General features: G+C 43.3%; 1 protein-coding gene across 3 annotated transcripts in view; it reads left to right on the forward strand.

Moving 5' to 3' along the window:
- The window catches only part of KALRN (kalirin RhoGEF kinase), a 1228991-nt gene that overhangs the window by 624868 nt on the left and 589705 nt on the right, over positions 1 to 14418 (forward strand). For all 3 annotated transcript variants that reach the window (XM_088460751.1, XM_088460749.1, XM_088460750.1), the window contains exons 21-22: positions 8415 to 8537; positions 9915 to 10097. In XM_088460751.1, the coding sequence (XP_088316877.1) occupies positions 8415 to 8537; positions 9915 to 10097 (306 nt within the window). The remainder of the gene's footprint in view (positions 1 to 8414; positions 8538 to 9914; positions 10098 to 14418) is intronic.

Genomic DNA, 14418 nt, shown 5'->3' on the forward strand with positions numbered 1-14418 from the left:
TAAATAAATTTCAGTAAGTGTGTTCAATACTTTTTCCGTGTCATTTTACATTATTACACATAACTTAATTTATGGACATCTATGATTTGATTTCTTTGCATGTGTGGATTGCATGGGTTGTTGCTGACATTTGGTGAAAATTTCATTACAATAGCCCCATTACAAATATGTTTACTGAGAAAAATGTTGATGCGTTAAATACTTATTTTACGTGCTGTATTCCCATCCTTTCCATTCAATGAAATATTTTTAGGGCCGTGCACTACGTTTACAAGTTGTACACTTGTTACTGCCACACTTGTTACTGCCACACTTGTAGAAGATATGTGGTTTAGAAGGGAGCCAAGAAATGGTACTATTCCTCACCTTATCTATATCTGATACTTTCATCTGGCTGGGGGCCAGCATGTTCTTAAGGGTTCTATTTTTTTCTAGAATAAAATTAGATTTGGATGGAATAAGGTCACATAGAATGCTATCTTGTTTCAGTATGTTAGAGTTCTTATCTACAATCCTTTGGATGTCTTTATACTGTCTACTAAACGTGGCCACGAATGCTAGTTCCCTCTGTGTCTGTCGTGGTTCTTTTGTCTATTCCCTTGTGGTTTTAGTAACCATTCCCTGTCCATATGTAAGACTTCTTCATAGGCATTGATCAAATGTTTTGTGTAGCCTCTCAATTGAAAGGACTCCGTCATTAAACCTGCCTAAGTCCGAACAGTTTCTTCTCAGACGCATTAGCTGATGCTTGGGGATATTGCGTTTCCATTCTGGGTAATGTGTACTTCTAAAGTGAAGATACAGTAAGTATTTGTGCATAATACTTTTGTAAAATTTGATGTGCCGATCTTCTCATCATGGATCTCCAAGGATGAGTCTAAAAAATTGATGTGTTGATGGTGAACAGTGTAATTGAATTGTAAATAATGTGTTCCGTGTTGGGGGCCCCAGCCCAAATGATAAAAAGGTCATCAATATAGCGCTCATAGAGAACCAGATTTGCGCCGCACTCGCTTCCCAACACATGTCGGTCCTTGACCTGACCCATGTATAGGTTCCCGTAACTCGGCACAAACCTAGTTCCCATGGCTGTACCTATCACCTGAAGGTAAACTATGTCAGAGAATAAGAAATAATTGTGACTAAGAATAAAAGAAATAGACCTGAGAAAAAAAGTCATGTGTTTTTCAGGAAGATCTCCATCCGAGAGGAGACGTTTCCGAATAGATTCAATCCCCAATTCGTCTGGGATATTTATGTACAGAATTTGTACATCAAGAGTCAGTAAAGCATGTGAATCTTTCCACTCTATATCTTTAATCGATTGTAAGAAGTCGTGGTATCTTGCACGCGGGCCTAAGTGAGGAACTCTTGGTTGCAAAAAGAGTCCACATTAAATGATAAATTAGAAGACAAAGAATACCGGATATAATCGGATGTCCCGGGGGTGATGTGAGGGTTTTGTGGATCTTTTGAAGGTGATAATAAACAGGGGTGATAGAAAAAGAATATAGAAAGTGAAATGTCACCTTGGAGATCACATCCAGTGTACATACAGCTCTGATAGGAAACGGTTGGTGTGATCTGATGGTAATTGGGTGTAGAAATGTTTGTCTCCCAGTTGTCTCAGTGCCTCTTGTATGTAATCGGTTTTATTCTGAACCACAATCCCCCCCTTTTTCAACTCTTTTGATTATTATTGAGGAATCCTTCATGAGATTACAGAGGGCTTTCCTTTCCCATTTTTTTAATTAGTTTTTTGTGGAAATCAGATACCTACTGGGTGCACATTTGTCTAAAGTCATTCAGCGTAGTTTTGAAGAAACTTTCTACATTACCGCTCTTCTATTTAATCGGAAAAAGATCCGACGTGGATTTGAATCTATCTGTATTAATACTGTAGTCTGGTTGTATTTTTGGTGGGGATCCATCTCACAGGGTGTTTATTTACATCACATGAGCGGATTAGAAACAGCTGCGTGCAGGAGCTGACTAGCGCACTCAGACACTCCATTCCACCCCACATGCACATAATGTTTGTTTACATTACTTGAGCTAATCGGAGACAGACTCGGCTGGTGAGTCAGTTGGTGTTGACAATCACAATTTACACACACTATTGTTGTGTCTATACGAGTTATATATATTCATAGTACAGATATGCCCACATACATCTATCCTCCGTGCGCTACAAGTCGTGCCATGTATAACGCGGGAGCTCAGTGTTACTAGATAGCACAAGCAGCTTCTGCTTATTAAAATTACATGCAGAATGCCTATGTTCTGTGTGTGACTGTGGGTGTATCTGCATGCTAAACACTACATTACATTGTTACAGCCACTGACACTGTAATGTAGCGTTTCACATGCAGATACACTCGATATGCATGCTGCATATCATTTTAATCAGCAGAAGTTGCTTGTGCTATCTAGTCGCATAGTTGTACAAATAAGACGCATCTGAAGGTAAAAAGACGCACAAAAAGCCACATGGTGCTACCGAGTCACGCCACTACATGGCGAGACTAGAAGGCCTTTTTAACGCTCATGGAGGCTAGATGTATGTGGACCCATCTGTACAAATATGTTTGCCTCCATTTATTATTTTTACTGTTATTTATTATTAAATATAATATTTGTGTTAATTTGTGTCAGCTGCTAATCAGCAGCCATTTTGTAAAGATAGTATAAAAGATGATCCGGGCCAGTACAACATCACCTTTGACAAAGCTGTGATTGCACACAGCGAAACGTGTGAAGGACTGACTTATTCTACCCACCAGCATCTTCAGCTCAGCGTGAGCCCACTTTATCCTTTCTCTGTTGGTACACCATACTCTCTCCATTAACAGCTGACCAGACCCATGCTACAGGGGCAATAATATGCAAGGCGCTGCCAGCATTGCTAAAGTAACCTCATACTACTACACATGGATCTGGTAACTATTCCAAACACGCTGGATATAATTAGTGCCATCAATGCCATGAGACTGTTCTAAATACAGACATTTGCCTCATGGGCCATTTTTCACTTCCACCGTTTTGAACTGAATGAACACTAGTGTGGACTGGGTTGTTACTTTTGCAAACCCTTGTGTGATGCAATTCTTAATCTGCACGTAGATATGTGTTTTATTGTTATTCTATTGTGATCACCATTTTTGTGTTTTTATGACCTTTGGAGATTAAATATTGAATTTATTTTATTCATATTTTAGTCATTACTTGAGAGTGCTCTTCTTGCCACTTTGTTTCTATATGCCTTTATGAGGATTGACTCCTCTTTTTCTATACAGCTGCTCATGTTATTTGGTATCGGCAACCTAAGGCAGTGCCCATTTTAGTAATTGCTACGATTGCTAGTCTTCTGCTCAGACAGTAATGCCTTATGTGATGCTTGTGATGCTGGTAGTTCATCCTCCAGTCCAGCATCTGTAGTGGTTGATGCCCCTGCTGACACTCTGTCCGCGGTGGCTACCCTAGCGGGAGCCATGTCTGTATTGTGACGTGAGTTAGAGGCTTCCAGTCATGGAAGAGAGGTCAATATTGCCAGTCCCAGTACTTGTTTCTTGTCCTCACAGGCATAGCCGCTTTGGGCTCAGGGTTTGGCCCGCTCAGTGGACAATCTAGTGCAGGTCTCTTCGATGTTAGGAGACAGTATGATTGTGTCTTCTTCCAATGGTGTAGATAGCGCTGCTAAGTGTCCGACTCAGAAGAAGAACCTTCTCGAGGTTCTTCAGTCTGGGGATAACTCTAACATGGAGGGCTTCTCGCAGGTAGAGGAAGGTGAAGTTTTGGAGGACTTGGAATGGGAGGATTCTTTTGCCCCAGAAACGGACGCAAGTGCCCAAGGAGTTGAGTCCTTTATCGTGGTAGTCCGTCAGATCCTTCAAATTTCTAACTATGATGTTGTAGAGTCTCGGGACACTTCTATATTTGGAAAAAAGAAGCTTGCAATTACTTTTCCCATTTCACTGCAGCTGAAAGAATAACTGTCAGCAGCATGGAAACAACCAGATAAAAAATGTCAGATGTCCAGACGTTTTCATTCTCTCTACCCTTTTTCTTTCAGTGCTGGGGCTAGGTGGGAGACTCCTCCCTGGGTAGATCCCTCTGTTTCTTGTCTTTCCAAAATGACTATGCTTCCTTTACCTGGGGCCATTTCGCTGAAAGTAGCTCAGATAGGAAGTTGTAAACTATCCTAAATTTACACTGCGGCAGGTTTTCCCACTCACACCGGCCTTAGTCGGTGCTTGGGTAAATAAGGCGGTGGAAAAATGGGCAGAACAGTAGGTTGATGGATTGTGGTCTAATGTCCCTTGTGCTGACCTGATTCCCCTGGCTGAGCATATTAGTGAGTTACGTATTGCGTAGTCACAAGGGCACTCACCAGATTTGGTTCAAAAACATCAATATCGTTTATTTTTCATCTGTAAATAAGCAGGCAAATCCAGGTTGCATTTTGACAAAAGAACGACGTTTGGGTCTAAGGATAGACCTTTTTCAAGGCTTGCAATCCATATTCAATACATCAAAAGATATGTTATAAAGCCAACAAAGTTCAAAGCAACTATACTCTGCAAAAACCATCATCAAATGCCTAAGGCCAAGTCCCATATATTAGTACCCCTCCTCCAATCAATATGGTCAAACTAAAGAACCGGGTTTCTGTCAATACCAGTATATAAGGAGAAAATGTACTCACATTGAACATAAGTGCCAAACCCTACTCCGGGTTCCATGTCTGTCATTCCCTGTTCACAGCATGCTCAGCTCGTTCTCAGACCCTGGTCGTGTCACCTAAGCACCTGTAACATCATAATCCGGTGCCCCACTCCTGGAACACTGAGTACAGACGCCAGCGTCGGCGCAGCCACGTGATTCGCGGCTGCCGCGCAGTGGCAGTGCATCCCATCGCTGGAACGCAAACCACAGAGCATGTGCTCTGCAGCCCATCAGATCAATTGCAAACGGTAGGGACCTAGTTGACGCGCCTAGGGTGTCACGACCCAGTAATCCATCACGGGACCACAGAGCCTTGACACCAATTATGGCATATCAAATACATGGTTTAGGACTGCCACGCAGCCCCTACCGTTTGCATTTGATCTGATGAATTTCCTCTAATCAAGTTTGTTTGAGTCTCTCTAGGAGGTGGGCCTCAAGTATCTGTCTTGGAAGACTGTTCACCTTTTGGCTTCGTCCAGGAGGGTTTCAGAGCTTGGGCCTTGTCCTGCCCTTATCTAATTTTCCACCTTGATAGGGCTGAGCTTCGCATGAACCCGGCCTTCTTACCGAAGATGGTTTTCTCCTTCCACATAAATCAGGCTATCGTGGCTCCGGTGTTGTCGACAGACGATGCTTCTCTGTCGATTGAGGGCCCTTTGGATCTATGCTGATCTGTGTTATGAGCCGTCGTGACAGCTCATGTCTGCTGCAGGTTCCTGCCAGAGCTAATGGGTTAACAAGCACAGTGGGGTTTGGTCTAGGCTGATTGCTCCAAGCAGGGAGGCCTTTGTGAACATGCAGCACCCAGCTGTTCATGGGCCTGTATTCAATTTGAAGCGAAAAGTCTGATGTCGGACTTTTCGCCATCAACGCCGTTTTTCCAGGGGATAAAGTATCGGGCACGTGCCCGCTTATCCCCATATTCAATTAGGAATTTGTCGAAAACGGAACCCGGCGGAAAAGTAAGTATCAAAGTCCTGTCACTTTTAGGAAAATCAGCCTGTCATCCCCCCAAAAGATGGTGTGACTTGGGGGATCACTATGGGTACCCCTGAATTGGTCTGCTAAAGGTAAATGGGGTTTTTAAACAGCCGCAGCAGGTGCATTAATGCGTCTTTGAAGAAGTGGTCAAGAATAGCATTTAGCTTTATTTTTATATTTTTAAATAACTTGTCCCATCAAATTTGGGGTACATGAAAATGGGTGCAAGCATATTTTTAAGTCTCTAAAGTGATTTTTACATTATCTTCAAAAATCCACCTGCCACAACCAACCGCATTTATAGAAAACACCTACTGCATACATGGGGACCCCCCTGAGTCTATTTCGCTAGTTTTTTACTTTGTCCCCCCAATTTTTTTTTTTTGCCCCCAAAACTAAACCACTTTTTTAGGGGCGTCCTATGTTATTTTTTTTTTAATGTTTTGACACATATTACTGTAAGTCGACATTCCAAAGGCTGCAGGGTACTTTTTTTTTATTCTGCACCCCAAAACCCCAATTCTGCACTTTTTTTCGCCACCTGTGCATTGGTGAAAACTTATCCCTGCTTTTTTACAAAGACTTTTAGCACCTGCAAAAAGTCTTTGAAATTGAATATGGGGATAAGTAAACATGGCGAATAAAAATGGGGATAACGGACTTTTCGCTCCTAATTGGATACTGCCCATAGTGGTAATTACCAGAGGCTGGTCTCGTTTGCTCACACGGGATTGGCTTTGACTTCTGATATAGGGCAGCCAGTCCATTCCAGCCTTGTTGGAGATTTCTTGTGAAAGTCATGCTATCCGGTTCCTGTATCTGCAGTTTGGTCTTTCTGGTTTCTGTCCTGACTCTACCTTGCGTTACCTGTACCTGTTGCAAGTATACTTGGAACATTCATTGTGCTGCAAATCCACTCTGCAAGCCATTTATAATGTGTACTGTTGCTATGCCATCCAACAATATATGTACATATCTCTTGCTTGCTACTGTAGCTATACCCTGCAAAACACACGTTGGTTAATATATTGCTATTCCATTCTATATTATATGTTATGCTGCAATTCCATGCTGCCAGCTGCATGTGTATCTGAGTTTATTGCTACCATCTTGCATATATTTGTTGTTTGTGATTGCCACTACTATAGTTAGTTGTATTTATATGCCATCGTATTCTGTTATTGACCGCAGTGCACACTGCTTTGTGGTAATTTCCCTGCAATATTATTACTTAGTATTGCTGATATCCACGCGTCCTGTTTATTATTGTGCATTCTATCTTGCTTGTGTCCATGGCTGCAGGCTGCTACAATGGTTATTATTACCTTTGTACCACTACTCCAATTTTACCTTGCGAACTGTTTGCTGTTTGTATAAATCCCTACTGTCCAGAGGTTAAGACCAGGGCATCCTAAATACCAGTGAGTGTGTCATACTCTATGGGAACAACGGGAGGTTGTTATAGGCAGAAGCCCTCCCTAAAGTGACTCAAGGGGACTTATGCAAGGGAGATTCCCTTTTTGTATTGTATGATGCTTCCAAACAGGGTTGGCCTGCTTCTAAGCATACTCTAGCCAGATGGATCCATCTGGTTATTCGTCAAGCTTATGTGGCCAATGGTCGGACTCCACCTACTTCTTATCCACCTACCTACCTCTTGGGCTGTGCATAGAGGTGCTTCTGCATCCCAACTTTGCCTTGCTGCCACTTGGTCCTCGATCCATACTTTTTTACGGTTCTACCATTTTGATACCTTTGTGGCCTCTGATTCTGGTTTTGGTCACAGGGTTTTGCAGGTTTCTCAGTGCTCTCCCACCCGGGAGGGAAGCTTTGAGACGTCCCCAGTGCAACTCCAGTGTCCCCTAGTGGATGAAGGAGAAAACACGATTTTGGTACTTACCGTTAAATCCATTTTTTCAATTCCATAGGGGACACTGGATCACTGGTCCTTCCTGCCACTGTTCTTGTATGTTAAGTCTGCATTTTGTTGCTTGCAGTGCATTGTTCCATCTGCATGTTGTTAATGTATTATATTTTTTGTTAATATCTTTGGTCCTTCTTCACCATTTTTTACTGTTGGTTCCTCCTTTTCCTTGTATCCTTCCTCTTTTGTTTTGCTCTCTGTCACCACTCAGGCTTTGTTATCTTAATGGAGTCCAGTGGGGTATAGAGGGGGGAGAAACTACTATTCAAAAGAATTTTAAAGTGCTAGGCTCCACCCATCACCCCTATGGAATCGGAGAAATGGATTTAACGGTAAGTACCAAATTTCTGTTTTTTTTCAGATTCCATGGGTGATACTGGGAAACCTGCATCTCACTCCTGTTTTCTGTTCTAAATTTCTACGTCCACCACTATTTTGGTCTCTTTTAGACAGTGTTATTGATCTCCTCTTTGTTTTACTCCACATCTGTCCTTTTGTGCTTTGTTAGTTAAAAGCTGAATCAAGAACCAGTTAAGTGGGGTACAGAGGGGGATAGCAATCTGAGTTTCAGGGGTACTGTAAATTTAAAAGTGCCTAGGCTCCTTGCATCACTTGCAGTGTCCCCTATGGAATCGGAGAAAATTATTTAACATATTCAAAAATCCAATTTATTACAGAGTAAACTGCTATAAGGTTATTGTTGGTTATTTTGTTTAAGTGTGTAATAGCTCTGTTTCAGTTATCGCCTCAATCATTGCTATAGACTTGATTTTCTTTGCAGGCATTAGATTGGATTCAGGAGGCTGGGGAGCATTTCCTATCTATGCACACCAGTACTGGGGAAAGCCTGCAAGAAACTCAGGGTCTGCTTAAAGAATATGAGGACTTCCGCATTCCTGCAAAGGTATAAAGGGCCTTTTGGTGAAATCTGGAGAATGACATAGTGACTAGACTTCAGCTTCTTAAATGGCATCATGGGTCAGGGATGGGGAACAGGTTATAAGGCAGTGGTTTACTGTTAATTCAAATTGAAACTGTCATATCAGGAGACCTTCTTATCTTGTTATATTTAACTGCTGTTATCCATAATTACTCAGGAACTTACTCCTGAACTGTCCTCATTATTATACAAATTTTTCCTTTTTCTGGAACTGTCAAATTATCTTCCAACGCCGCAACATTAGTAGAGGTGTTTATTTCCCATCTGAAATCTTTACAGTATCCTCAATACGACTTTTACAGTTCTTTTGTTTATAACATACTCATGTTGTAGTATTGAAATACTGGTTGCTGAACGCTCAGACATCCAGAACAAGGCTTTTTGGACTGCCTCTAGACTCTGAATTTCCCCAAACTATTTGGTAAATGATTTCTCTCACTGACAGATTCTGGAAATATTCCAGTGTTAGGATAAGCAGAGAAAACAAGAAATAATACAGTGCTAGAAAATCTCAGTATTCATATAACATTGGTCATAATTATAATAAGTAATCAAAAGAAGAATCTTGGATGGAATTAAAAAAACATGATCATTTATTTAATAAAAATGACTAAAAGCATAATAGCGACATAAGAATGCACACAGTAACAAATGGAGCATGTATAAAAAGTTCAGACCTCAAATCAGTCCTCCTTAGCCAGGGAGTATAAACTTTTCATACATTCCGCATATTTGAGCTGCATGCAAAGCTCCTGCATTTACATATATGCAAGGTTGTGCACCTAAACTGTTATTTATATATGTGACATTTTTTACTGTGTGCTTATGTCGCTATTATGCTTTTAGTCATTTTTATTAAATGAATGATTGTTTTTAACATTCTATCCAAGATTGTTCTGTTGATTACTTATTATAATTAGGACCATTGTTATATGAATACTGAGATTTTCTATCCCTGTATTTTGTTTTTTACACTTAGTTTTGTGGGTATTGAGTTTCCCCTTTTTTACAGCTGCTTATTGGGACAAACTACACCTGATGGCGTTTAATTTTAGATATATACTTGTTATATACCTCATCTGCTTAGGGTAAGCGGAAGCCTAGACCTCTGAGTGCGCTAGACACAGAAATGAAGTACATTCTGCTTCGTGTCGTGGGATAATTAACTCCAGGACTTACTGAAATGTTATAGTTTAGTAAATAAAGTGATTTTACTTTGTACACAGAAGCAAGAAAAAGTGTGAACCCTTTGGAATTACCTGGATTTCTGCATACAATAGTCATAAAATGTGATCTGACTTACATCCATTAATTTATGTAACTTTCTCTCTGTGCTGACAGCAAACCAAGGAGAAGGTGCGACTCCTGATCCAGCTGGCAGACAGCTTTGTGGAGAAAGGCCACGTACATGCCACAGAGCTGAAGAAATGGGTGACTACTGTGAATAAACATTACCGAGAATTCTCACTGCGGATGGGGAAATATCAGTGTTCACTGCAGAGAGCCCTTGGGATCAGCAATGAGGTACTCAGCGCACAATGCTCCCTGCTACTTACATCTGTGGAACAGGCACGTTGCTGGGTCTATTTAACTGTGGCAGAAAAATCTACTGCTGTAATTTGGGCCTGACCCCCTGTCCAGAACACAGTCTTTAACTTCTAAAACTTCCCAGCCTTAGTGGTGACATGACACAGAAGCTGCACAATCCATTGTCTTCGAGCATTACAATACAGTGCCTAATAATACCAGAATATTTGAAAATCATAGTTCATTCCAGCTACTTTGTGCCAGGTACCATTAAAATAGCATAAATCTAATTGCATATCCTCTATGTGTGATACTGTACATTATTGTGATCCATCCAGGCCGGTATCGTGACACACACACCTGTCCTGACACACTGGTCCGGAATCACCGATCTACTTGTTTAGTGGGATTCAGAGCCTAAAAAAACATAATTTAATTTCATATTTCATGCTTATATTTACTCACATCCTTGATGCATGGATTGTGACACATCCTTGATGCCTGGCGTATGGTACATACTAGGGGTGAGCGGGTTCGGATTTCTGAAATCCGAACCCCCCCGAGCCCCCCCGATCCGAGTCCGATCCGAGTCAGGCTCGACTTTTCCCGCCTGACTCGGATTCTGAAATCGAGGCAAAACGTCATCTTCCCGCCTTCCGAGTCTCGCGGGTTTTGGATCCTATATAAGGTACCCACGTCGGCGCCATTTTCTCACTCGGCTGTGGACAGTGAAGAGGGAGGGTGGGAGTTAGGGCTGTGTAGTGTAGTGTAGTGTAGTGCTGCTGTTGTCCACTACTTCAAAGTCCATAGGGGCTGGCTGTGTTGTGCTGTGCTGCTGTTGTTAATAGGGGCTGTGTCCACTACTTCAAAGTCCATAGGGGCTGGCTGGACTGTGTTGTGCAGTCAGTTCTCCATAGGGGCTGTGTCCACTCCAAAGTCCTGTGCAGTGTCCCAGTCCTAAAGAGGTGCTGTAGTGTTGTCCAGGGGGTGCTCTGTCCATCAGGGGTGCTCCCCCCAAGTGCTAAAAATATAATATATTTTCTGTGTTTGTGAATTGTGTGCGCAGTAGCCGCACGTGCATCAACAAAGTAGTGCCAAGCGTGCGCCTGTGTCATAAGTAAAGGGCCGGCTGGCTTGACCGTTAAAGGGTGCTGTAACCCCCGAAAGTACACTCCAGTCCAAACCAAAAAAAATTATTTTCTGTGTTTGTGAATTGTGTGCGCAGTAGCCGCACGTGCATCAACAAAGTAGTGCCTAGCGTGCGCCTGTGTCATAAGTAAAGGGCCGGCTGGCTTGACCGTTAAGGGTGCTGTAACCCCCGAAAGTACACTCCAGTCCAAACCAAAAAAAAAATTATTTTCTGTGTTTGTGAATTGTGTGCGCAGTAGCCGCACGTGCATCAACAAAGTAGTGCCAAGCGTGCGCCTGTGTCATAAGTAAAGGGCCGGCTGGCTTGACCGTTAAGGGTGCTGTAACCCCCGAAAGTACACTCCAGTCCAAACCAAAAAAAAAATTATTTTCTGTGTTTGTGAATTGTGTGCGCAGTAGCCGCACGTGCATCAACACAGTAGTGCCAAGCGTGCGCCTGTGTCATAAGTAAAGGGCCGGCTGGCTTGACCGTTAAAGGGTGCTGTAACCCCCGAAAGTACACTCCAGTCCAAACCAAAAAAAAAAATATTTTCTGTGTTTGTGAATTGTGTGCGCAGTAGCCGCACGTGCATCAACAAAGTAGTGCCAAGCGTGCGCCTGTGTCATAAGTAAAGGGCCGGCTGGCTTGACCGTTAAAGGGTGCTGTAACCCCCGAAAGTACACTCCAGTCCAAACCAAAAAAAAAATTATTTTCTGTGTTTGTGAATTGTGTGCGCAGTAGCCGCACGTGCATCAACAAAGTAGTGCCAAGCGTGCGCCTGTGTCATAAGTAAAGGGCAGGCTGGCTTGACCGTTAAAGGGTGCTGTATCCCCCGAAAGTACACTCCAGTCCAAACCAAAAAAAAATTATTTTCTGTGTTTGTGAATTGTGTGCGCAGTAGCCGCACGTGCATCAAGAAAGTAGTGCCAAGCGTGCGCCTGTGTCATAAGTAAAGGGCAGGCTGGCTTGACCATTAAAGGGTGCTGTAACCCCCGAAAGTACACTCCAGTCCAAACCAAAAAAAAAATTATTTTCTGTGTTTGTGAATTGTGTGCGCAGTAGCCGCACGTGCATTAACAAAGGAGCAGCGCCAAAGGTGCGCCTGTGTCCCATAAGTAAAGAGCTGGCTGGCTCATTTCTTAAAGGCTGGTGTAACCCACGAAGTGCACTACTCTCCAGCAAAAATAAAAAAATATTTTCTGTGTTTAGCCGCACGTATATATCAAATCGATATAACATAAATGGAGGACCAAACTTTCTCCGATAAAAATAAAAGAAAGATCAAGAACCACTTCCTCCTAGTGCTGAAGCTGCTGCCACTAGTCATGACATAGACGATAACATGCCATCAACGTCGTCTGCCAAGGCCGATGCCCAATGTCATAGTAGAGGGCACATACAATCCCAAATGACAAAGTTCAGGAAAATGACCTTGAAAAAAACATTTAAATCATCTGAAGAGAAACGTAAACTTGCCAATATGCCATTTACGACACGGAGTGGCAAGAAACGGCTAAGGTCGATCCCTAGTATGTTCATGACTAGTGGTTCAGCTTCACATGACGATGGAAGCCCTCCTCCCACTAAAAAAATCAAAAGAGTTAAGGCTTCGGGGGAGACAGTTGTTGTCCGTGGGATGAAAAAGCCCATCACGGTCATGCCTGGGCAGAAGACCAAACATTCCACCTCTTTGGTCTGGCAATATTTCTATCCAAATCCGGACAACAACTGTCTTGCCATATGTACCATATGTAAAGGTGAAATAAGTAGGGGTAGGGACGTCAACCACCTAGGAACATCCTCCCTTATACGGCACCTGCAGCGCGTTCATAAAAAGTTACTGTCAAGTTCAGAAACTTTGGCTAAGACCGTAAGCAGTCCAGGGACACCTAAATCCCGTGGTCCTGTTGTATCCAACGCCTGCAAACCACACCGTCAACTCCCTCCTCGTCAATTTCCTCCTTAGTCAGGATCGGAAGTAGTCCTGCAGGCCATATCATTGGCATGACTGACTCTCCTATCCGGGATTCCTCCGGAGGATCCTGCATTGCTACGCCTACTGCTGCCGCTGCTGCTGTTGCTGCTGCTGGGAGTCGTTCATCATCCCAGAGAGGAAGTAGGAACACCACTACTTTTACTAAACAATTGACGCTCCAACAGTCCTTAGCGAGGAGGATGAAGTACGACAGCCGTCATCCTGAAGCAAAACGTATAACTGAGGCCTTGACTGCTATGTTGGTGTTAGACGTGCGTCCGGTATCCGCCATTAGTGCAGTGGGATTTAGACAATTGATGGAGGTAGTGTGTCCCCGGGTCCAAATCCCGTCTAGATTCCACTTCACTAGGCAGGCGATACCGAGACTGTACAGAAACGTCAGAAAAAGTGTCCTCAGTGTCCTGAAAAATGCCGTTGTACACAATGTCCACTTAACCACGGACATGTGGACAAGTGGAACAGGGCAGACTAAGGACTATATGACTGTGACAGCCCACTGGGTAGATGTATCACCTTACGCAGCAACAGCAGCAGCGTCACCAGTAGCAGCATCTCAGAAACGCCAGCTCGTTACAAGGCAGGCTACGCTGTGTATCACCGGTTTCAGTAAGAGGCACACCGCCGACAACCTCTTAGAGAAACTGAGGGAAATCATCGACCAGTGGCTTACCCCACTTAGACTCTCCTGGGGATTTGTGATATCTGACAACGCCACCAATATTGTGCGGGCATTACATCTGGGCAAATTCCAGCACGTCCCATGTTTTGCTCACACAATAAACTTGGTGGTGCAGAATTTTCTGAAAAGCGACAGGGGCGTGCAGGAGACGCTTTGGGTGGCCCGAAAAATTTCTGACCACTTTCGCCATTCAGCGACTGCGTGCCGAAGACTGGAGCGCCAGCAAACACTCTTGAACCTGCCCCGCCATCACCTGAAGCAAGAGGTTGTGACGCGGTGGAACTCAACCCTCTATATGCTTCAGAGGATGGAGGAGCAGCAAAAGGCCATACAAGCCTATACATCCACCTATGACATAGGCAAAGGAGGGGGTATGCACCTGACTCAAGCGCAGTGGAGAATGATTTCCGTGTTGTGCAAGGTTCTCCAGCCCTTCGAACTTGCCACACGTGAAGTCAGTTCAGACACTGCCAGCTTGAGTCAGGTCATTCCCCTCATCAGGCTTTTGCAGAAG

This window comes from Taudactylus pleione, unplaced genomic scaffold, assembly GCF_031769625.1.
Source record: "Taudactylus pleione unplaced genomic scaffold, aTauple2 ptg000977l, whole genome shotgun sequence".
In the NCBI taxonomy this organism is placed as follows: Eukaryota; Metazoa; Chordata; class Amphibia; order Anura; family Myobatrachidae; genus Taudactylus; species Taudactylus pleione.